Source organism: Vanellus vanellus (genome assembly GCF_965231255.1).
Source record: "Vanellus vanellus genome assembly, chromosome: 2".
NCBI lineage: Eukaryota > Metazoa > Chordata > Aves > Charadriiformes > Charadriidae > Vanellus > Vanellus vanellus.
This window is the reverse complement of record NC_138906.1, coordinates 139,053,874-139,078,153: the sequence shown is the minus strand read 5'-3', so window position 1 is coordinate 139,078,153 and position 24,280 is coordinate 139,053,874. Positions and strand designations below refer to the sequence as shown.

Here is a 24,280-nt window from a genome sequence, read left to right as displayed (position 1 = left end):
GCCAGAGAAAATAAAGCAGCATACTCCATAGAATACTACCCATAAAATGTGTCCTGCTAACTTGATCTAATAAGGTGCTCCTTTTAGTTAGTCGTGCAATTGCTGTAGCTAGATTCAAATACCAGTTTGGCTGAACTCAGGCTTTGTGGGATTTTTGAGTTTGTCTTTTTCTTAAATGGTATCAGATGGTTTATTGCCACATATCACCTTCACATCATTTTAAACAAGCTGTTATTTATGCTAGGTAATTCAGATCCTCTGACTAGGAACATGCCTCTTCTTTTATTATACTCTCAACAACAAATGTTCCAGCACATGGCTTAGATGCAGCTCCAGATACAAAAAGATGCACCTCACTGAACTTCAGTTGTCTAAAAGACCGACATCAAGTTCAACTTAATCATCAAGGCTTCTTCTATGCAGTCAATGGAGAAAGACAAACACCTCCAGAGTGTGATTCATCTCATCTATTCCAGGATAAGATAAAGCATCCACTGGAAGTACCTGCCTCTCTCCTTTTGAGGCAACCTACACAACCAGTCCAGAACTGATAGCTAACTTTCCAACACTTCCAGTTAAATGAGACAAATCCCACCCTTACTGCCTAAGGCTGTACCTAATTACCAAGAAAAAACAGAGCATGCTCCAGGATTTTGATTGCCCAGCTGGGATCCTGCTGGAGGTTGCCTGGCTTTCCTTGATGTCGAAATCAGAGCAGTGAGATGCAACGAGGAAGCAACCTTGTGCACTCCAGGGTCATAGCCTGAAAAGGAGCCAGGATGCAGTCTCAGAGAGAACCTCAATAAGATTAGTAATGGCAGCTTATAGCTGTACATTTCGTTGCTGGAGATGTGCCCACTCAGCATGGTGCAGTGCTGCAGAGAGATCCTGGAGGTTTCTTGGAACAAGCAAGTCCAGAAGCAAGGTAGCTGCCTTGACCCAGCCCCACGTATCAGCTTTTCATCACAGCTAATTAGCTACTTTAATTCAGCACAGTGTCCTTGTTATATGCAAGCTACGTGGTTCAAAGCCAGCTTGGTTATATCTTCAGTTTAGACATAGCCAGAATGCATGGAAATTCACACAGATTTTACTAGTTTGTACTTTAAAAGTTGCCTCTGCAACTAAAGGATTGGAAATACATTTTCCCCACATGAAAACTTATTTTCTGGAGCATAATTCAGGCTCAAGGGAGATAAGGGAGGAGAACTGTACAAGGACAAGCCCTGAACTACAGGAGACAGTCTACCAAACCACAACAGACAAAAAATATTTCCATATTGAGGAACCTACGTGACTCCAAGGTCAACCTGTTCCCAGTGTTTATATGCTCAGACAAGCCTATAAAGTAGGGGTGGAAAACAAGTGTCCCTTTCTATCCCTTCAAAAATTTTGAACGGTATAATTTTCATCCACATGATATAACCAGGTATTATGCAAACTCTTGTACTTTTTGATCTATGTTTCAGTGAAGGGGTTTTGACAGGGCAGTCCCTTTGTGACCTCCAGCAATGACAGAGCTGCCCCCAGGGACAGCTCCACACTTGGGTCTGGGATAGCTGAAGCACATGCACGGAGTCACCAGAACATGACTGTCCCATTCTGCTTGATTTCTTCCAAAAAGTGGTATAAATAGCAAAATTAACTAGGGGCTCATCTGACAGTCAGTGAATACCGTGCTCAGTGGTGAGCAGGCTGAAGTCTTCAGCAAAGCCTGATCCATTATCAAGGAGAGCCTGCCTGCTCCTACTTGGAGAACTATACTTTAACTTTATAGAAATACCATTTGTCTGCAAATACTTCATCATCTTTATCTATCCTGGGCCCCTGAGATTAAAGCAACAGGTAAGCAAGGAGCTGAAAATAATGTATCTTCTTTGCTGCTTTTTACTTACTTTTCTTGGGTCCACCGTCTGCTCATACACGCACTGGAGAGCAACGGCCTTGACCTCCCCACATGATCAAGGCCAGAGTGAGGACCTGCTACCGCAAAGTCCTTTCCTCCCAGCAGCATATCTACACCGCAGCCTTCGGTCTAGACACAAAACATGAACACCAAGCTCATACCTCTGCTGCAGCACTACTTTGGAGTAATAGCAGCTGCATGCGGCACAAGCTACCAGTAGCCGAAAGCCTCAGCAGGACGTCAGGCAAAGGATTTCCAACCACAAAGCAGGAATGGAGGAATGTGTTTCCATACCGCATGACCTCACCGAAAAAAATGATGGAAATTAGTGGTTTATTGAGGTCTGAATACTCGGAAGTTTGAAGTAATTATATTTATTCAAGTAATACCAATGAAAAGTGGGAACTAACATCAGCAAATGTCTATCATCATCAACCTGTCTGCTTGGTGTACATATACCGCATGACTTTTCCACACATCTTCATCTCTTCCTTTTCATTGGATTTAGCCTTTATGTTGTTTGGGAAAGAGACTCGATCTTTCTGTACATCTGCCGTCTCCAAGTGATGTTATTACCATAAAGTCATTAGCAGCAAAGGCAGAGAGAGTCACTCGGGTGACTTCTGACTCACACTTTACACTGAAAGTCAACAGTGCAATGACTTTTTCAGGGTATTCACGGGCAAACATCAGAATGACATGGAACTTAACTTTGATATATATATTTTGGCAGTATCTGAGAGCAAGGAGCAGCTTAATACAACTACAGCACGTAAGGCCAAATGCTCTACTTCCTAAGTGCTGTTCATGGCATGCAGAAAGACCAGAAATGAGTTCTCTATTCCCCTTCTGGTAATTCCCCAGGCACAGGAAGCTCTCAGCAGAGAGAGACCCTCAGCATCACCTTCCAAAAAGCTCTAGAAACAGTGATGGGAACTGACAGGAGCACAATGCTTTCTTGCAGTCTCCAACTGGCATGGAAGATATTGCAAACTACTAAAACTCTTCTTAGCTTTAACCTTCATATTGCACCACCACCAAAAATAGCAGCTGAGCAGTCTTCCTTTTTTCCACAGCAGAAATGAATCCATAACAGAAAGATTTGATCCTTCATCCACCAGGAAAAATAACATTTGCTAGAGGCTTTGTGGGCTTCACTAGAGGCTTTGATGGTTCACTGAAGTTATGTCTGTGCAATAAAACTAACTATGATAGTTATGAGAAAGAACCAGTATTGTTCTATAGGGTTCTGAGCACAGGAATTCCATGACGTGCTAAAATCTTCCATTTTCACCATCATAATAAATATATTAGTCCTCTCACCGACATCCACTACTGAATATGCTTAAATCCTTAACAAAATTTACCTTGCTGAAGCCTGATACACTACGTCAGTGAAATCCCAGTGTAGTTTATTTAGGACCTGTAAGAAAGGATTCTGTGGTACATTAGCATGTTGTTGTCTTTCAGCATGAACACAAAACTCAGCCACTGAATAGAGTCTCCCTGTCTCCCAATAGTGTCTTGGAAATAAATGTCAGGCATGCTTTCATCTGTACTCAAACATGAATCAAGTCATCTAGAGGGACAACATACCCTTTCACATATGCGTTCACCTAGAATAAAACACTTTCTACATGGTACATGAGACTGGGGAAAAAAAACATGAAGGAATTAATTCTAGTCTTTTTTATTTTATTTTATGGATGTGCACACAGTACTCACTCTGCCTTGTTTTAAATGTCTGATGGAAACTGGCTTCACAGTTGATACCACATCTTGGTCTCATGGGACATACGGAGAGAACAGCTTGACATACAAATGGAAGTGCAATTAAACTTAGTTAGATCATGCTTTAATTTTTAGTAACATGGGAGGATTAATCACACATAGTTTACACTGAGAAAGAAACACCAATTAATAGGGTGAAAAATGATGCAACTAAAAAGAAACAAAGGGAAGCCCCAGTACCTTTCTAACCAGTTTGGGGCAGGGGGGGTGATTCTCAACAAGGTAGATAAAGTAGGCTTGTGCATTGTCTTCCAGAAGGACGCCTAGGTGCACACACACAGGTCATCCAAATCAGATTCAACATACCCAGTCCCTGAAGCAAACACTCAACCGCACCAATATAACGCAGATTTTCTAAAATAAAAATACTCGTAAAATTTTTCAGTAGGGATAGACAGTTTGTTACAGTCCCTTCCCTGTATAACTAATATATTAGCAGAATTTTGGTTTTAATTCTGCTGCTGTTTGGATAATTCTAATCTTCACTATCCTCATGCGGCTCCTACCAATCATGTATTAAAGAGAAATATATGTTTATCAATTCAGACAGTTTATCAATGTATTTCTTGACAAAATTATAAGAATGCTAGCTCCTCAACATTCAGGAGGAATGCCTAGGAGCAAGCATTTTGTTTATGCACAACTTGATTAAAACTAAACATAAAGCAACTGCTCACAGGTGATGAGACAGCTAAAACAATCTTCAGCTCCCTTCTGAGTAATGGGGAGAGAAAGCGGATTCAAAATGCAAAATTAGTTTCAGACTTAAAAATGAAATTATGTGAGCCATTCAGACATAGTGTAAATGTCACTGAATGTTAAGCCAAACAAACAGATAATCTTCGCCCCAGGAAAAAAAAATAAAAAGTTTAAAATTAATCTCCAAGCATGGGATTAATTCAGTAAAATTACAGTCTAGCCTCCCTTCCACCAACTTCAATCATAAACAGCCCAATTCTGCAAAAGGCCAAGTATGCCGATCAGCGGCACAGTCTAGTTGGAGGCCTGTAACCAGTGGTGTCCCCCAGGGGTCAATACTCGGTCCAATTTTGTTTAATGTATTCATTAATGACCTGGATGAGGGGAAAGAGTGTATCCTCAGCAAGTTTGCTGATGATACCAAACTGGGTGGGGTGGCTGACACCCCAGAGGGCCGTGCTGCCATCCAGCGTGACCTGGACAGGCTGGAGAGCTGGGCAGAGAAGAACCTAATGAGCTTCAACAAAAGCAAGTGCAAGGTCCTGCACCTGGGGAGGAAGAATGTAAAGCACCAGTACAGGTTAGGGGCGGACCTGCTGGGAAGTAGCTCTGAAGAGAAGGATCTGGGTGTCCTGGTAGACAGTAAATTATCCATGGCCCAGCAATGTGCCCTTGTTGCCAAAAAGGCCAATGGAATCCTGGGCTGCATAGGGAAGAGTGTGGCCAGTAGGTCGAGGGAGGTCATTCTCCCCCTCTACTCGGCACTGGTGAGGCCACAACTGGAATACTGTGTTGAGTTTTGGGCTCCCCAGTTCAAGAGGGACAGGGAACTGCTGGAGCGAGTCCAGCGAAGGGCAACTAAGATGATTAAGGGCTTGGAGCATCTCCCTTATGAGGAAAGGCTGAGAGAGCTGGGACTCTTTAGCCTGGAGAAGAGAAGGCTGAGGGGAGACCTTATTATGGAATACAAGTATCTAAAGGGTGGGTTGAAGGAGGATGGAGCCAGGCTCTTTTCAATGGTTCCAAGTAACAGGACGAGGGGTAATGGGCACAAGTTAGTACACAGGAAGTTCCGTTCAAATACACGGAAAAACTTCTTTACGGTGAGGGTGACAGAGCACTGGCACAGGCTGCCCAGGGAGGTTGTGGAGTCCCCTTCTCTGGAGATTTTCAAGACCCGCCTGGATGCAGTCCTGAGTAATGTGCTCTAGGCAATCCTGCTTTAGCAGGGGAGTTGGACTAGATGATCTCTAGAGGTCCCTTACAACTCTGAAAATTCTGTGATTCTGTGATCCTCCTTTTGCACTGATTGCCAATAATGCCAATAATACTTGCCAGGGCTGTACCTAGGGCTGTTATTTATACCATGTTTTGCAACAAGGCAAAAGGCAAATCATACTCATAACCAAATACAGAATCAAAATATACTTCTTTTGCATCTCAGGGCTGAACACAGTAAAAATCTCTTTTCAGCACAGCTTTTTCTACCATGGTGAGGATTTTAGTTAAATAACGGCACTTTCTCACAGCATTCATGGTTAGCACTCACTGACAAAGAAACCAGACCAGACCTGACTCTTAACAGGGCTGTTCAGCTTACCATTAGCTTTGCAAGACGGAAACAACCAAGAACTCACTGTCCCAGTTTCTCAGACATCCTGACAGTAGCTGCTGACTCCTCCGTTGCAGGACAGTGAGACAAAGTCATTCCCATTTTAACAAGGTCGCAGCGCAGTTTCACATGCAGCCAAGGTACAATCATGCTGAAATCCAAGAAATAGACCACAAATTAATCCTTTAGTGTGAGAAGTAGCAACCTCAGCCCATCAGCAGACACGGTCTGGTAGCAGAATTGATGCAGGTCCAGTGTGCCAAGGGAACAGTTCAAACAGCAACACCCTTCACGATCACCCTTAACCCTTCCAGGCTGTCCTCCCTGGTGGGTGCCCCTACATAATATACAAACACAACCACACTCTCAAGGGTGCTTCTTGCCTTGAACAACCTTCAGGCCATGATCCTGGTTCAGGAAAGCCTCCCTCCATCACTGAAAAAATTTGAAAGCCAATGTAAATTCTTTACTATGGCACCCCCATTTTATAATGTTCAGCACACTGATCACATGGAAAATACTACTACAAAATTGGTCAACAGAGGAAGACTGTAAGTATTCAAAATAATCATTAGGATCTGCAAAATATTACTAAAAATATTGCTATTTAAAAATTTATGAAGTATGATATTAAACATCTGAACTACTGTTGTGTCAAGAATCTGAAATTTTCTTATCTGTATAGTGTTTCAAGTAAACAGAAAACGACATCAAGGGAAATAACTGACAAAACCTTCCAAGTATATAATGTAGTCCACAGACACATTTTTACTATTTTTAATTCCTTGCAACCTGTTAATACGTTTTGGATTTTAAAATAAGTTGCTTCAGAACCTGACTCCACCCTTTCACTTCAAGAAAAATGGACAAGAAGGGTTTCAGCAAAAATTCCTTTGCATCTGTAAAATATACTTTCCCCTTCACCTCAAATCAGTAAAAGGACATTTTCCTTATGTCAAATTTTGCCACAAAAAATGTAACTCTGGCTCGGTTATTTCCATTTCTCTTCTCACCTACTCAACAAGTTCAAATTAATAAAATTGGCAAAACAGAGAGTCCTATTACCTGAGCTGCAGCTGGGAGCAATAGGCATCTTCCAGGACATGGCCAGAGACGCAGAGAAACCTTCACATTTTGTTGTGGAAAGTCAGTCTGCAAAAGTTTTTGAGAGAATTAAAGTGGGCAGGAATAATGTTCCATTTCATCAGATGCATTCAACGTTTTTAAACTGAATGGCAGAAATGCAAGCTTGGGATTTCTTCCTTGCTGCCTGCCAAGCAAGTCAGACCTTCAACCCTTTCCTTTACTTCAGTCTGCTTAATGAATGGCAACACAATAGAAAATCTCCAGTTCAGCTCTCAGCCTATTTATAAACCATCGGCCCAAGAAAGAGAGTAGATCCTGAGATTTTTTGCTAATCAGCTAACCTCAAAATAAGCCCATCCTTTCCTTTGACATACAGATGTTAGCAGAGAGGCAACATTTTCCCAGGGTAAATACAATGGAAAGGTTTTTTACATAACTGGTGAAGCTGCAATGAGCTTCTACCTACCGTATCAGCAACACTAAACAGGTATAGTGACATCCATACTAAAATTTCCAACTTTCAAAATCACAAGCTATAACTCTTTTTCACCTCCAGAGTCATTAGATGCCTAACACAAAATTCAGTCGATTTGAAGACAGAACTCAGAGAGCTGGCTGAAGATCAGGTCAGGCCACATTCTCAGGGAAAAGGATGTACTAAGGAGCTCAGTGATAAAATGTGACACTTAACTTAATTTCTGACAATAGTTCATTTCATGCAAACATATCCAGAATGAGGCATCTGTAAGTTTTGTGCTGGAAACATATATTAAATCTGTTTGCCATTTCAGAGGACGTGTGAAGAATGACCTAACAGGAGAGCCAAATGGCAAATTATGTTGTGTTAGCCTCTGAAAAGAGGGACAACTATGTTTAAGTCCTTGTTTCAAGCCAGAGAAAGCAGAGATTCAGACATTTATTTACCATGATGTACTTTTAGTGTCCTAAATACCCGAATAGTTTCTGTTCCAAAAAAACAGGTTTCCATTTTTGCTCTCATAATTTTCTAGCAAATCTCAAAATATCTGAAGTTTTCCCTACGTTAGACGAAGACCAACAAGAAAAGCTCAGTTCAAATGCTATTTTGTGCACTCAGAAAGCTTTGCAAACCCAGCTCATAGCTCACTATGCCACACTCAGCCCTGGCATAAGTGATTCCATCGACTTGCACAGAATTGTGCCCAGTTTCACAAGGTCTTATTTAACTCTGATCTCTAAACTGCTCTTGGACAGACCTCAGAGCTGCTACAATTTATTATTTTGTACCACAAGAAACTATTCCAGTATTCAGCATCAATTTAAAATCAATTGCACAACACCACAGTCAGCCAGTTATATAAATATACCTCAGATAGGTAGGGCTCAATTACACTGGAAGAGTGAAGAATACATAGAAGAGATTCATCACCAACTCAGATGGATATCAATAAAAGACGTAATCAGCAGGGGACTGCATGAAATATAAGAATGTGGACATGTTTCGTGAGTTAATTCTCTTGCATTTCATTAAAACCAACTTTTAATCTTTTCTTCACTTTTTTTATATTGATGAATTGGAGGGAGTGAACAAGACAAGACTTTTTAAGTAGTCTAAGTCTGCGCACAGAGCCCGTGATCTAGCTCATAACAATCAGTGAATGTTTTTGCCACCTTCTTGGCAGAATCATCCCAATGACAGACTCTAGTCAACACCCAGACCACTGGGAAATTGTGGCTTGGACCGATGTAGATTTCTCTGGTGAACTTCTCCACATGGATTTCTTTTATCATTCCCCTGGCTCATCAGAGCAGCCACAGCAGCACTGCGGGTCCCAGGCACAGGTCAGCAGATTGCGTGGGTGGCACAGCAGACTCAGACCTGGCGTACAGCTTCCTGTGGAGCAGACCTTGGCCAAACCACCCAGCAGGTCACCAAGAACAGATTGAGGAGTGCCAAACTAAAGACAGTTTGGCGTGACCAAACAAATGGGGACAAAACTCTGATTTTGTTCCCAAACTAAGCGCTCTGAGGCTGCACTTACAGATGTCATGTAAGAGACCAGGAATCTTGACTGAATCTTGACAACTCATTGGTTATACGATATACTTACTAGATACTAATAGCAGCTCAAAAGCAATGAGAGAAATGTGCTGAAGGAATATTCCTTGTGATGAAGAAAAAGCCAATGGAAACAAAAGGGCGATGAATGGGACAGCCAGGAACAGGAATGGGTAATGTACCATTTTACCCCTTTTCTCTTATTTCAGCTTCCTCCCAGGATAATTATCTTGGGTGTTTGATCGATTTATTCTCCCTATTTGATAGATGCAAAGACAGCTGGAGTTACAGATTCTTCTTATACTGGAATTTAAATTTTGTGCTACACGTAAATGTAAAAAAGCAAGTAAAAATAAAAGAGTTCTGGGTTATCTATTGTTAGTCAAACCACTATATGTATTTGTACAGTGGCTTGTTTTTTTAGTTTAGTTTTTGATTTGTGGTTTTTGTTTTTTTTTTTTAATTTAAGAGCAATGAAAAGATTTTCTTCTAGATTCAATAATATGGGAAGCTTTGGAGCTTGGCATCCAAACAAGTTTTTAGCAGTCTAAGCATACATTCATCTTTTATTATCACTATTATTACTATCATTATTACCATTATGTGCATTTTTTTCCAGAGTTTTGTTACCTGTGTGACTTCTATATTTATCTGTCATGGAATAGTTTATCAGTTCCCTACCCATGGAAAAAGAGAGGTTTCCTTTTCTTCTTTCTTGAATGTTATCTGCTCCAAGACAAAATATAACACCTGCTGTTTTCTATCAACTACTTATGAATAGAAAAAAATACCACTATATTTGATATTGTATCTCTTTGTGAATAAGTCAGCTAGTTATATTTTTCCATGGAGTATACAATTAGTATATACACAATAGAATTGAAACAAAATAAGGACCGAGCTAAATCTGCTTTTGTAAGCAGAAGGAGTAGCAAATGTGAAAATAGGTCACTTTATAGAACCTACTGGCCCTAGAGATCTGCAGACAGGCTTCTGACAGGTGCCTTAAGCTCTGCTGAGGGTTACAGGCAGAGGCAGGGACCGCTGGTGGGATGTAGTGTCCATCCCAGCCCATGCTGGGGACCTCAGGCCTGCAGCACCCACACATGAGCAAGCCCTCAGGCTAAAACAACCTCAAGACTACTCACCGCCTTAGATGCTCGCCTATCTATATGGGGGATTTTGTAGTGTCCGGCACCCTCTGTACCAGGAAGGAGGGGAAACAACTTAACATACATTTAATAAACAAACTGCAGGAAGGCCAGAATCATTCATGGGCTGAAAAAGAACTTTGATATATTCTGTGTCCCATTTTGTCAGAGGAAACATGCTGGGCACAGCTGGGGATATAAGTCTGTGCCTCTGCACGCATCCCACTTTCTTCAATATGCACAAACACACTCTGCTGTCCTACAAACATGTCCACATGGCTGACGTATCAGTGCCAGTGAAGTCCTTGCACAGATGATTAATTCCAGAAAAACTGCACTTTTGCAGAGGGAGATGGAAGCATACCATAATTTTCCTGTTGCAAACTGTACCCTCAGCAAGATCTCTTTGAAAGCAGAGATTAGCACAACCATACCAGCATATCCATACCAGTGCTACATCCGGCCTAAGGTCCTGCTGCTCAACCCCTCTTTCCTCTTCAGCTTTTACCTGTCTGGATCACAACATTTCAGTTCCTCTTATAGTTTTCCACTTCAACCTTGATCATCAATTTTCTTCCTGCACAAGGGATGCTGAGGCAGGATAACCTACACAAAGATTTATTAGCAGGATCCACTGCTGATGACACGCATTGAGTCCAACAGATAAAGTAATTTGGGGGAAAAACAAAACCAAAAGCAGAGGAGAAGGACAGAGAAAAGAGGACAGGAGAGGGGAAAATGCAGACAAGAGGAGGAAAAAATCCCCAGAGGCCAGACAGAAAGGGCAGCCATAGGGTCACAGGTGAGCCTCATCCTCTGGCCAGTGTCTCCAGTGGTGATGGAGGCAGGTGGTGGTGATGAGAGGAGCAGGAGGACTTTTCCCTTCACCCTAAATGTTTCACTGAGACCCACTCAAATTCCCTGTGGATTGCTTCTGCTTATGATGCTGTTAGCACTGACTGGAGTACACTAATCGCAGAATCACAGAATGGTCAGGGACCTCTGGAGATCATCTAGTCCAACCCCCAATGCAAGCACTGTACATTGACTGATTGTTTAAGCTTTTCTCCATATACATTATTGGATAATGTTTATGGAGCATTTGGATGACTATTATCTACCTTATTGTGCAGAGTGTTTGGCTTCTTTAATATAAAATAAAATCTCCAAAACAGGAGGGAAAGAAAGAGGGGAAAGAGGGCTGATTCTCAAACCAGTGGTAGCTACTTCCATGAAAGCCCACCGTAACAACACGGTCAGTATTTGCAGGTGGAAGTCCATGCAAATGATACAAGAATAACACCATGAAAACAATAATGGAAAAATGCTGCAAAGAGGGTCCAGATAATGGCTCAACAGCTTCAGGGGGAGGTTACAGAGCTGCAAGGAACAGACTCTTGCTAAGGCCAAGGCACTTTGGTACCTACAGCACTGTGCAACACCCCTGCAGCACAGCACATCTTGAAACAGGTTCATCCTCCCAGATTTTTTTTTCATGTGGAGTCAAACCAGATCTATTTCCAGTATAATCAATATGAATAATTTCTTCATATTTTAGTGATTATAATTATCTCACAGTCTTTCCTAACATAGCTCTCAACTCGTACAGAGTTTGCAATGCCAGAACTAGGCAAGGGTCTGCAGATTAAAACAGCATTGAGCTTTCTTAATTCTGAAGATTGCAAACAGAATTTGTACCATCCTATCCTTGAATTAAACTAGTAGGCTCACTACGTTTCTGGTTATTACAGGTAGGGCAGGTTTCTGTCAGAAAACAGAATCCAAACCAGCAGGGGCATCTCAGCAAGGAGGCCGAGGACTGAATGCACATGGTGAGTAAATTATCTTCTCATCTTCCAAACTGCTCCCTCTGGATCGCATTAATGACATGCATTAGTTGTGTGTACCAGCACAGAAAAAATTGAGCCATGTTTCTGAACGATAAATGATCTCTTTATCAAGAAGGGATAGGTGGACTATACAGACAGCAGCAACTAGACAAATAAACTAACTTGTCAAATAAACAATTTGAGAACTTCATCTTACTTCCAAGGATTAACTCTAATCTCTCCATTTGGATTCTGTCTTCAGCTTCTGTTATAGGCAAAGTAAAATTACAAGTGTTTGTGATACATGCAGCCTTGCTGGGCCACTGCCCATGTTTGTCTGAATAAAGAGGGGATTTCAATTATTAGCATTCCTGGGTTAACAGGAGAAAAAAGAGGACAGGAAAATATTTGGAAAGCTCCAGAAAACCCATTGAATGTCCAAGACAGCAATCCAAGTAGTTACTTCCTAGCGTAATATATGATTAAGTGACTAAGTACATCTATCAACATTGTAGGCTGCTAAATACACTGGAAACCCACCATTGAAACTGAAAGTGAAGAGTCAGGGCAAGACAAGACAAGGCAGAGAAGCATGTGGACTCCACTTCAGTCCCTGAAAAAGTTCCAAGCGATTTACTGCCATTGGCATGGGAGGGAAGACAGGTCCACTGCCCTGCGTCAGGGCGGTGTGCCAGCCCATAGAGCACTGTCCCAGGAAAGGTGAGCCCTGGTGCCAGGCAGTGGGATTTCCTAGATGCCCGCTCATACCACAGAAGAAGGGAACAGGGGTCAGCAAAGTCCATTCGCTGGGAATCACGTCTGTGCTTGTCTGGCAACCCAGCTACACAAAGCACGTGCCACTCCCCAGGAACAGGGGCAGTAATGTCAGTTTTCCCCCCAGGGTGCTCCTTGGCTCTTGTATAAAAGGTGGGTGGTGATGCCAACACCAGACCGGCTACTAGGACCACCCTTTGTGCCCTATGGGTTTCCTATATTCCCATCTGAAGGGTCCCAGTTTAACTTGAACTCCAGCACATGCTGAAGGTGCTACATTCCCTATGCTGCCAGTGGAGAGTGGAAGACACTAACATTAGGAAGACTAGGTCCTCATTGAATGCTGGTGGTTTTTCTTTTGTCGGTTTTAAGACATTTCCAGACCTACTTGGAATACTCAATGTTCATTTCCAAAATTGTGATACTTATAAATATTGGTCTCCTGGGTTTCTTCTAAACATCCCTAACAATAGCTGCTAAAACACCATATTCTAGCAGATGGAAATGTCTACTAGCTGATATCTTTCTTTTCGTGAACAATCTATAAACTTCATTTGGAAAAGGAGCGAAAACGAGACAAAAAAGACAGGGCAGAAGAGTCATTTCAGAAAGTCAGTAACAAAAAGCAAGTCTTTCAGCTCCCACAAAACCCCATACATATAAAAGCAGTAGATCACACACTAAGGCATATCAATAATTTGTCCTCTCAATTTTTACCAGTGGTCAATAACTATTTCAGGTACTTCTAAAAACTCAAATTTTTAACAATTTTGAAAATATGTTGTTAACTAAGAAAATTCCTTCTGTCACATCTTGGGGGTGGGGGAGTCCAAACCACATATCAAGCATTCATTAGAACAATAACGTAGAGAATAGGACAACAGCTTTATATTCCATGAGGCTGTAGTTGCAGTTACAGACAGGATGGTCATCCTGTACTCTAAGTTTCACCATTACAAAAGTTTGGTATAAACTAGAAAGTGTCACCCAGTTATAAACTTTTATAAAGGAAGTCTTGAAAAAGAATAAATATAAAACCATTTGCAGCAAGCCTCCAGGTTTTACTTAGATGTGCACTCAACTTTGAAGAATCAGTCTACCCATAGTCCTTGGCCAAATTGTGCTAGTGCTTAAAACTAACAGACCCTTTCTAAAACTGTGTGATTTAAATTGTGGTGGGTTATCTTAAACTTTTCAGCTGACCTCCCACTGCACAGCACCACAGGAGTGAATTGGTTTAAAGCACACGACATCTTCCAAGACGTACAAAGTTACTACCAGAGACTTGTTTCTGACCCAGAAACTAAGAGTCTGTCACTTTGTTACAGAACAGATGGTAGGAGGAAATCAGCATTAAAGCATGCATCTTACTTTTGGCATTTAGCATTGTTTCCAGTTTTAAAATAAGTTTTTCCTTTTAAAAATGCAATCAAAGCATTGTGAGAATTGCATTTTTGTCTTCTCTCATGGATTTACAGGTTAAATATCTCAATATACCAGTAAAAGGGCTTTTTCTTCTAAACCTCAGGCCTACAAATTCACTCTGTGGAATTGGAAGTCAAGCTGGGTTGTTTCCATCTTAAACATTAGTACCAGAAATAAAGACTTCACAAGCCAAATTTAACTCTCAGTTGTGCTTCTGTAAATTCTCTACTTTTGAATCGAGCTTTTAGTTTCGAACACCAAGTTAATTGTCTTAAACGGTTCTCAGGGCAAATATTTAAAGGAGGTTTACACGAGCACTGCTGATGCAGGGACTTGGGATCCCAATGAATATTGTCCTACCAAGGGTCTCTGTCACTGGTCAGCCCCACTCTGCACTCCTTTGCTTGAGTATCTGAGCAGAAATTGCTGGGATGTCTTCTTAATAATCTCCAAATTCCTTCGGCCCTCAGACTGCTGACTCAGACACCTCTTCTTCCTCTTCTTCCTATTTTTCCCTGAGGAAGAATGTGGACCGTATCTTTAATAAATAAGATTTACCCTGAAGACAGGTTGCAGTTGAGTAAGCAGGGAACTGAATTACCTTTTCAGTCCAAAGAGGTGAGTATCAGTGCTTCTGTCCCTCGTAGTGCAATGCATACTGGTGGCGAGGCAGCATAGCAGAGCCCTGCAGCCATGCCCACCCTGCTAACTGCCCGCTGAACCAAAGAGTGGGGTAAAGCACGATAGGTTCCCCAAGCCATGCTCTGCATACCCATACTGCCTAGGTCACTTCTGCCACAGCGACCCATTTCCCATAAGGGCATGCTGACAATAGTATCAGTCTTTCTGATCCACATACAGCCATATTACATGACTGCAAGTCATTGTAGCACTTACGGCAGGGGACAGAGGCTAAGAAAGAGCAGGCACACCTATGCTTAGCTCTCCTTCCCCACGCTAAGCACACACTTCGCTCATGCCAAAAAATTTGCACAGCCTTAGCTGTTATTCTCCTGCCCTCCTCATGGCTTGCAGAAAGCTGCTTCTCCTTGGCTTGGGCTCAGAGAATTTGGACAAGTCAGTCTGGGATCAAGTGCAAGCTCAGGCCCACCATGGCAACACAGCCTAAACGCTGCACACAGCTGTGGAAAGAACAGGTTCATTTCACTGGTAAGCAAGGGAAACTATTGCCAGACCTGCCAATCCGGTACATTTCATCAAAACTAATTTCACCTTTAAGCCCTGCCACTGAGTCTTTTGTAAGCCCATTATTTGCAGACCAGCTCTAAAACGCTGCAGCAGAAAATCCAGAAAGCCCAGAAATTTCTGCACCATAGCATTTTTTCCTGTTTGTGAAATACTTCCTAGCAAAGCAAGACAATGTCTTGACTAAAGGAAGCCCCAGAGAAATCTGGTAGATCTCTCTGCTTATTTGGATGCACAAAGCTCCACAGCAATACTGGTTCATTTCAGAAATGGCTGATGGCAAGCCATGCTTATTTATTTGTTCAGGTCTACAGGTTCAAATTGCCTTAGCTAACTTACTTGGAACTAATGCCATTATAAATGTTTGTAAATGTCAGAGATTATCCTCTTGGTTGATTTTATATTACTTACTCTTCAGTGCTTTAAAATGATACAGTGCTGTCCTATTTAAAAGCAGACTTTTTCCAAGTACATGCAAATGCACCAAATTCGAGACTTTTCTATTGTTTTGAAGTCTCTTGAATGGCAGAAAAAAAATCACCATTCTGCTTCCAGAAAGCAAGCCTCATTTTACTTTCATTGCATCTACTTTGGAAAAAAAAATCTGCAACAAATAATAACTTTAGATAGCAGACCCGGGCATGTTATGGTTCTTACCTATCTATCAGGGAACAAGCATAATTAAATATATAACTTATAGCACGCACTGAGATTTACTGCAATTTAACCTCTCTTCCCCAGAGTTATCAAGACAGGAAGATAGAGATACCAGCAGTGCTTCCTAGGAGCAAAGCCAGAGTGTTTGCTTTGAAAAGAAAATATTCCCCCCACTATTTTGTCTCTAAAATCCCTTTCAGAAGAATACTTAGAAAGGGAAAGCTTATGGAAATTAATACAGAAATTATACAAAAAGTAGTCCAGGTCAGGTAATAACACAATCACTTTTATCATAAGCAACACCTACCATCACATAATGGATTCAGACTCAGTGCATATTATGCTCTATTTTTATTTCTGAATTTTAGGTACACTTATATTATGCTTTGCTCAAAATGTAAAGGAATACCTAAGAAGGAATAGGGGCCAGAACTGTCAAAAGACACAAAACCAAACCTTACTTTAAGCACTAAAAATTACACAGCTCTTCTGTACTTACAATCAGCATGAGCCTTACTACTTAGAGAATGGGGCTATAGCCAAGATATAACAATAGGAATTCATACATGCAAAATTTGTGCATTTTTCTGCTTCTCCTTCCTTTTATATTCTTTAAAAAAAACAAAACAAAACAAAACAATTGCTCTTCACCCTAATAATCAAGGATGCATATCACTGTAAATACTCAGCAACTCACCACAGCACAACAATCCAATTTTTAATCCTGAAATAACAGGAACAATAATCTAAACAGCAGCACATTTATTTTCCTGTCAGACCACTTAAAGAAAATTAGGTTGTACAAAAGCAAAAAGTAGCACTGGAACAAAGGAGCAAAGAAATTATTTTGAAAGAGCACATATAGAAAAGCACTTCTATCATTTTCAATGGCCAAAAATTTGTATTAATGTTTGAATTTATCAGCTAAGGACTAATGTTGGTGATGACACTAGATATATTCCAGAAATAGCAGCCTTGCTGTTTTGAAAGGGGGAATGAGGTAACATATAGAGACAAAACAGGGAAGTAACTTTGAAATTATGTATTTGCCAAGAGCATTGAGTGTTCCTATATCTGAACAAAATATCCTACTAAACCAATCTCACTGCAACATATACTTCTTCCTAACTAGGAACAGCTTATGAAAATCTTGAGACTGATATACTTTATTACATTCAGTAAGCCACTACATAATACAAAGTTATTCTACATTTACAAAATTTCCCATATGGAAATTCTGTTTACAATGGCAACACTCCTAATCTAGATACCCAGATGTTAAAAACAGTCCTTTGTGAATACAGTTAATTCCATTCTAAAATACAGTTCATATTATGATAGCAAAAGAATTCTTCTCCTCGTATAATATACATCTTCCCTGGAAGATGTGAGGGGTTCACCAGAAAATCTTTTTATGTGATGACAGAAAGCAATACTTCTGACATCCACGATAAATAATGCAAGACACAAAATAAATTCTTTATTGTCACCTCGTGAATGAATGAGAACATGAGTTTTTTACATGCTGGATGAGTTCATAATATCTCCCTTATGGTTTATTTGAACTTTTCCAGAGAAGAAGAATGATTTGCCTGGCCACATTTTATTACTTATAGCACAGATTAGAAGGAATCTTCCTTCCTCCCTGAGACGTATTGCAGGTCTCGGCTAATGTCTCCTGAACACCCTTCTTTTGCGGGAGTCTTTCTTCAAAAATGGTAAAGGTGACCCCATGTAGATGAGAGATGAGATGCAACAAAAAACCTTAAGCATCATTAGCTATGGAGACCACACTAGTTTAGGCAAACTACCAAAGATGAGCGAGCAGTCTGCTGGAATGTTCAATGAACTCTCACCAAATGTAAGTGCGAGTTAGGAATACGTCTATAAGAAATGCACGTTGCAGGATCAGCACAAATGCACACCATGCATACCAATTCAAAATGCCTTCCTAAATTCATGGAAAAGCACCTTCCTCATTTGTTTCTCTGAAAAAAAAAGTGTTCTGTACAGACAATAACTGATATTAAGAACTTTCCTAGGGACCGCTAGATTCAACAGATTATGTAAATGATGGAATTCATAACTTTTCTCCATCTAAAATGTAATTATAACTCTTCCCTGTGATATAGGAACAGACAATTCTCTGCAAGGAGACGATCTTAATCAGGTTAACCTGAATTTTGACATTGATTTGCATAGGAAAAATATTGGGACCCTGACTACTTATGCATAAAACAGCAGTTATCTGCCTCTAAGACATTTCCTACATCAGTACTGATCTGTCGCATGACTCTCCCAGCTTCCAAATTGAGCTTCTGAAGTGGTCTGATTTTCACATCACTGTTCCAATGTCAGCAGCTATTACCCATAACTAATATAATATGACAACACTCCTCAATGTCCCACTCTTCAAATGCCCTTAGTAATTGCCATCATTCAATATTTAGAATTATGCATGCCGGGAAAATGTAGTTCATAAGTATAGTGTTTGTTATGCACAGAGGTTCTTCTCAAACCTTTATTCTTGAGTTTTCGGAGGTAATAAGAGCTCTGTGAATGTAAGTGCTTTAACACAAATACATTTCAAAGCAATGTTTTCTTCTACAGAGAACATCCTTGAAAATATAATAGAAGGAATTTTGACCAAACTGCCTTCTGTTTGCCTGCTGCCAGTAAAGGTAGATGACGCTCAGTTCACATTACTTAAGCCATTCAGGTATGCCAACATCCTATTAAAGTTACTCCTGAGCTCTGCAGCTAACTTTGCCAACGCTGCTCTAGATTACATAAGAGGAGTACTGACAAACAATGACATACAATCACCGCTTGTGTTCTTCAAGGTGTGTCACCCTGCTGACCTGTTCTTTCTTTCCCAGTGTCAAATATTTCTTTTACGACAGCTCTTCTTCTGTAACAGAGCCACTTAATATCCTATTTCCCACTGGGCTTAAGTGCAAGCAGCCTGATTTTGCTGCCCTTTCTCACATAAACAGCACTTTGTCACATAAACAGATCCACTGAATCTAGTAGTGCTTGTACAGTAAGGTTTTACATGCAATTGAGTCAGGGTGAGAGAACCAAGCCCTTCCTGCTTAAATAGGGCTTAATTCTCAGGTATGCACCACTGCTGCCTGTTTACACTGCTCTGGACCTTGAAATAGGTGCAAATACAAACGTTAGATCAAAACCAGGCCCATCCCACACACATTTCTGCGTACGCATACTGCAAAGCCACTAGCGAGGTGCACAGTGTGAGCGATGGAGACACAGGTGGTGTTCCCATGCACAGAAGACTGACGATGGGTGACTGAATGGGGGGGTGTGACCAAATGTGGTCAGGAGTAAAAGCAGTACAAGCGTCAGTGCTCCGCTCCTTTGTCAGAGGCCAGCCACAGATCCTCACATAGCAAAGGTAAAGGGGGAAAGTGAAATGCCCTACAACAGCAGCAGCAACTGAAGCCCTCACACCACCAGTGGGAGTCCCAGAAACCATACGAGCTTTCCCAATGCTTTCAGTTACAAAGTTTAGAAGAGGTCATATTGGTCTATCAAAAATGTTGAGACACGACTGCAGTCCAAAGAACCCTAGCTCAAAACTCAACAAGAGAAAGGCGTCACTAAAAAAAAGCATGTCCTGAAAAGATTGGCTCCAAAGGAAATGAATTCATTTTCTACCGACGATACGGAGTGTTATTTTATTTAGATGAAGGCGAAAGAGTTAAATATGAAGTAAAAGATAGAAATGTAGACGTGCCTTCAGGCAAGCTTCTCCAAAAAAGACTGACTTCACCTCACCTGACCTTTCAGCACCTTGAGGTGAGAGAAGCATGAACAAAAGCAATATTTTTGCCTGTAGCCTGAAATCTAGAGACTGTGACTTGGTCAGTCATCTGAGTGATCAACTCACCATCACTCCACCATCAAATATTTGACAGGGCATTATTTTATCGGTGCTATGAAGTACTGATGTCTCAATTTATTGCAGAGAGTTTCTGAGGGTAGAAGTCTTTTCAGTCTGCAGACCACATGAGCAGCAGTACCTAAAGAAATCTTTAAAAATTATTAAAGAGGAAACCAGTCAATTTCCATGTATTTGACTGGAGCTAAGTTTTTACTGTCACTATCCTACAAAGCCTCCTCTGTTTGCATGGAAGAAAAAAATAGAGGGTAGTTGATTGTATTAAATGCAAAATTATATCTATCAGTGTCTTTAGTCTGCATTAAACTATGTATTTTTTTCATATTCTCCAATAGAAATAATTGAATGGATTCAAACATAATAAAGTAAGTTAAATAGGAACAAAGAGAGTTTCGTAGTACTAACATGGCCCCATTTATTTAACGATGCCTCTTCCCTTTTGGGGATTCTTAACCTATCCGAAGATCAGGTTAATTTTGGTTGGCTTGAGTTTTTAAGTGTTTTGAAAGAAACAGAAAAGAAAGTAGGCGAAAAGAAAAATATGAATTGTTTAAATGTCTTGAGAAACTGCCACATTTTCAGATGATACTTAATTGGAAGCACAGCAAATGATGATAAAGAATGCAGAAGAGCTTTAAACTAAATCCTCAAGCAAGCAGAAAGCACATGCAATTAAATGGGGAAAAATTTAGAATGAGACTGACAGGGCAAAAAAAAAAACCCTCAAAACTTTTTCAGTTGAACAGAAAAAGTAACATTAAGCTAAGAAAATATGGAGAAAGAGATTAAAGACTTCATGAGAGCAAATGTACTTCGCTAAAAACTAATACATCAAAATGTTTTTTGTTGCAAAAATGAAAAGTTAGTTCTGTAAGTGGGACTAGTTAGTCAAGATTCAAATTCTACTTGCCTCATAAACTTAGAGATCATAACAGGAGATGTAGTCTCTGGTCTTTAGGGAAAAAGTTATTCTGAAGAACAGTGGACATACTGCAGATGAGAGAAATCTAGAAAGTGTTAAAGTAGAATAGCTATGAAGAGGATCTAAATGTCTTGGAAAATAGCCAAATTTTCCCAGTGTGATTAGATCTAATTAGTGCTAAGCTTTCGTTAGAAACCCTTTTTTAAAATAAATAATGGGTAATTTATTACACACTGTCCCTTTTTTATGATGCCTTTATAGAACAGCTGGGTGCTTTAAATTTATTGCCTTTTATTAAAAAATTCTTGTGGAAAATATATGAGCTAGCTTGTTGCACCTTTCAGCACTAACTCAGTTACAGGAAGACAGCACTTTTGTCACCGAGAAGTGCTTGAATTATTGCACTGCTCTCGGTGTGGCTGATCCTGCATCTAAGTAAATCTCACCGGATTCATCAGCAAACCACACAGCATGTTCTATTCAGTGCCTACCACTAAATTGTCTTTTAGGGACCCACACCGAGATTTCATTAGTCCTATTTCCAGCTTTTAAAAGTTACATTCAAAGATTGCTTCAGTCTTTCTTTCCTTTATGAGGATTCACAAATTCAGACATGACACTTAAAGGAAGGCTCAAGTACATTTGTGGAAAACCTGAGGGAAGATCACAGGTTTTTTAGACCACCCAGAAAGCTGGGATGCTTCATCCTTTTCTTTAACCATACTGACTAAAATCATGCATAACAATAGGGAGTTAGCACAGAAAAAAACCTAGTCTTCTAATTCAGCACAGCTTTGTAAGAGCATTATTCTTTCACTGTTGGAAGGCAGAGGGAAATGGTACCCACACTGTATTACTCCTGAAAAGGTTACTGAGATACCGGTAGATATTCACACAATGAGACTGATGCTGTAAATTACAAAACAGTACCTGCCTGAAAAACATAAAAGAGGTATTTCTGGAAGCCAAAGTGAGAACAGACAGTCTTTCCATGTATTTATCTCAGAAATCACAATTCACAATTCAAGGCAACAGAAGCAGCAAAATAAGTATAATCAAAGAAACTCACTTGCCACTTGTCTAGACACTTTTAATAAATAATGTGGGGGTTTTCTTTCCTAAAGAAAGAGTCCTGATCTGTTGGTCTTTGCCAAGATGTTTTCTTTTGTAAGTTCTGGTAGTGGACAGGCTATATAATATCTGCAATACGGAAAACATGTATTCTCTGCAATATAGAAAATACACACACCTGCTAGGGTTAGAGGCAAAGATGGACCTTCACCCAGAAATCAATCATGTTATGGTTAGTTACCCTTTTCCTCATTAGCAGAACTGGCTGTAGAGCAAACATCTGGTCCAGACACATGGATCTTTAATAAGACATGGCAATAATTTGTTTTCCAATTTTCCATAACATCCAAATATATCACCAAGAGCACAGCCTAGAGTAAACCTTCTGCTCTGTATTCTCCCTCTGGGGAAAAAAATAAAAAAAAAAAAACACATTTAAGGCAACAACCAAAAAGAAAGCACAAGGGAAGGCTCAAAAGCTGCAGCTGAAAAATTTATGTACAGCTTATAACTGTTTGCTGACAGAAATGTGACAGTTACATATTTAAGTAAAGTCTGTAGCATTGACTTCAAGACATCTTGGTCCTCATCTGGGCCTTTGAGCACATACAGCACATACCTACCACTGTTCGCCTGGTAATTCAACACTGGATTCTTAATTAACATTTTTCAGGGGAGACAGAAAGTCCTGTTATCCCCGTTTTATTGACTTAGAAACTGAAATAGAGAGCTAAGTAACAAATTTAAGGCCGCAGAAAGAAGAGCTCTCATAGACAAGATTGCATTGCAGGAATTTGTGGAAAGTCTGTGCTCTGAGGAACGGGAAACCCTGCTTTCTGCCTTCAGAGTAAGGTTCATCACATTTTCAGTGTGAATATTTAACATCCACTAAAACGTTACATTCTCCTCCTTTGCTTTTTTTCCATCGGAAGAGCAATGTTTCATCTTCTGTTCATCTCTCCTCTTAATCTTGTAGCCATCAAGGAAAAGTTTAACCCACATGTCTTTTTACATTCATTTCCTCTCTGAGAACATGAATAAAACCAAGACCCAGCCATTTGTGCAGGAGGGGACAACCTGGAGTTCAACATTTCTGAACAGTACTACATGGACAACCTGTGCAAAGATATCAAAAACATCTCCAAAATGGTTATCTTGGAGAAACTGAAGTCCTCTGAAAATGCTTTTGTCTCTGTATGGGCTATGAGGGATCCTAAACAACCACCTCAAACATAAATTTAGACAGCTAAACATGGAAGAATCAGCTTTGTCCCCAAGTGGGTATTGAAAGACACTCCACTGAAGTGAGACTAGACCAGATCACACATGAGTCTTGTCAGCAAAAAAAAGGATAACTTTCCCTACCACTGTACACAATTCACTTAACCCATGTTAACTACAATTTTCTCTCTGCAACGAATCCCCAACCACTTAGTCTCTGGTATCAGCTGGGTGGTATCGATGCTAGCAAACTTATTTTTTGTGATGTAAATATCTAACAGGAACGAGAATGAAACAATCAATTCATTTCACGTAGACCACTGAACAGTCTTTTGGCAGTAATGACTTCAACCCACTATTGACATGGCTGGAAAAGGACTAAGGACTTAGATAAAAAAGACTCTTTATGACATTGACAATCTTTTTGCCCTCTACTTGACCCTGCTACAATCTTTCTAAAACTTTAATCGGGAAAGGAGGTTAAGGAAAGATGGCTTCTAATGCAGTATTAGATACAGTGCTTCAAGAACTTCAGCTTTTAACCACATTTCATTTTTAATAGTCATATCCCAGATTATTTATTTTTCAGACAGCAGCCTAAGTCATTCGAACAACTTTGTGAGCAATTTCCTTTACCCTATTTCTTCAGACATTTGCAGCAATTTCATAGGTACCAGCTCTTTACATTATTTTCTAGCTCATCACTTTTACTATCATTTTGACTCAGAGCTCATTTCTTTGATGTATAATAATTTGTTGTGAGAACACAGAATATCAAAGGACAGAAATATCTTCATCATCTAATGTGCAGCATGATCTATATGTCAGAAAGAAATGGTAAGGTTATTATTTATGCTTCCTCTCAACCATCTCTCTTGCAACAAAAGTCAGATTGCTACCATTCAAATTACAGCACACAATTCATTTCACACCAAAAAACATCTATTTAATACCAGGCAAGGAGAATTCA

General features: G+C 40.2%; 1 protein-coding gene and 1 long non-coding RNA gene across 3 annotated transcripts in view; both read right to left on the bottom strand.

Moving 5' to 3' along the window:
* LOC309686532 (uncharacterized protein) overlaps window positions 1-3,799 on the bottom strand; it is a gene marked incomplete at its 3' end in the record, with an annotated part of 30,592 nt that extends 26,793 nt beyond the window's left edge. The window contains exon 1 of the mRNA XM_082499240.1: window positions 3,632-3,799. Within this exon, the coding sequence (XP_082355366.1) occupies window positions 3,632-3,695 (64 nt within the window). The 5' untranslated portion in view covers window positions 3,696-3,799. The remainder of the gene's footprint in view (window positions 1-3,631) is intronic.
* Window positions 3,800-6,118: 2,319 nt separating this feature from the next.
* The window catches only part of LOC309669177, a 29,906-nt gene continuing 11,744 nt past the window's right edge, over window positions 6,119-24,280 (bottom strand). The window contains exons 2-3 of one of the 2 annotated variants that reach the window (XR_014268885.1): window positions 7,074-7,160; window positions 6,119-6,159 (exon numbers count right to left, since the gene is read on the bottom strand). This is a non-coding gene — a long non-coding RNA (uncharacterized lncRNA). The remainder of the gene's footprint in view (window positions 6,160-7,073; window positions 7,161-24,280) is intronic. The other variant, XR_014268886.1, reaches the window with a different exon arrangement.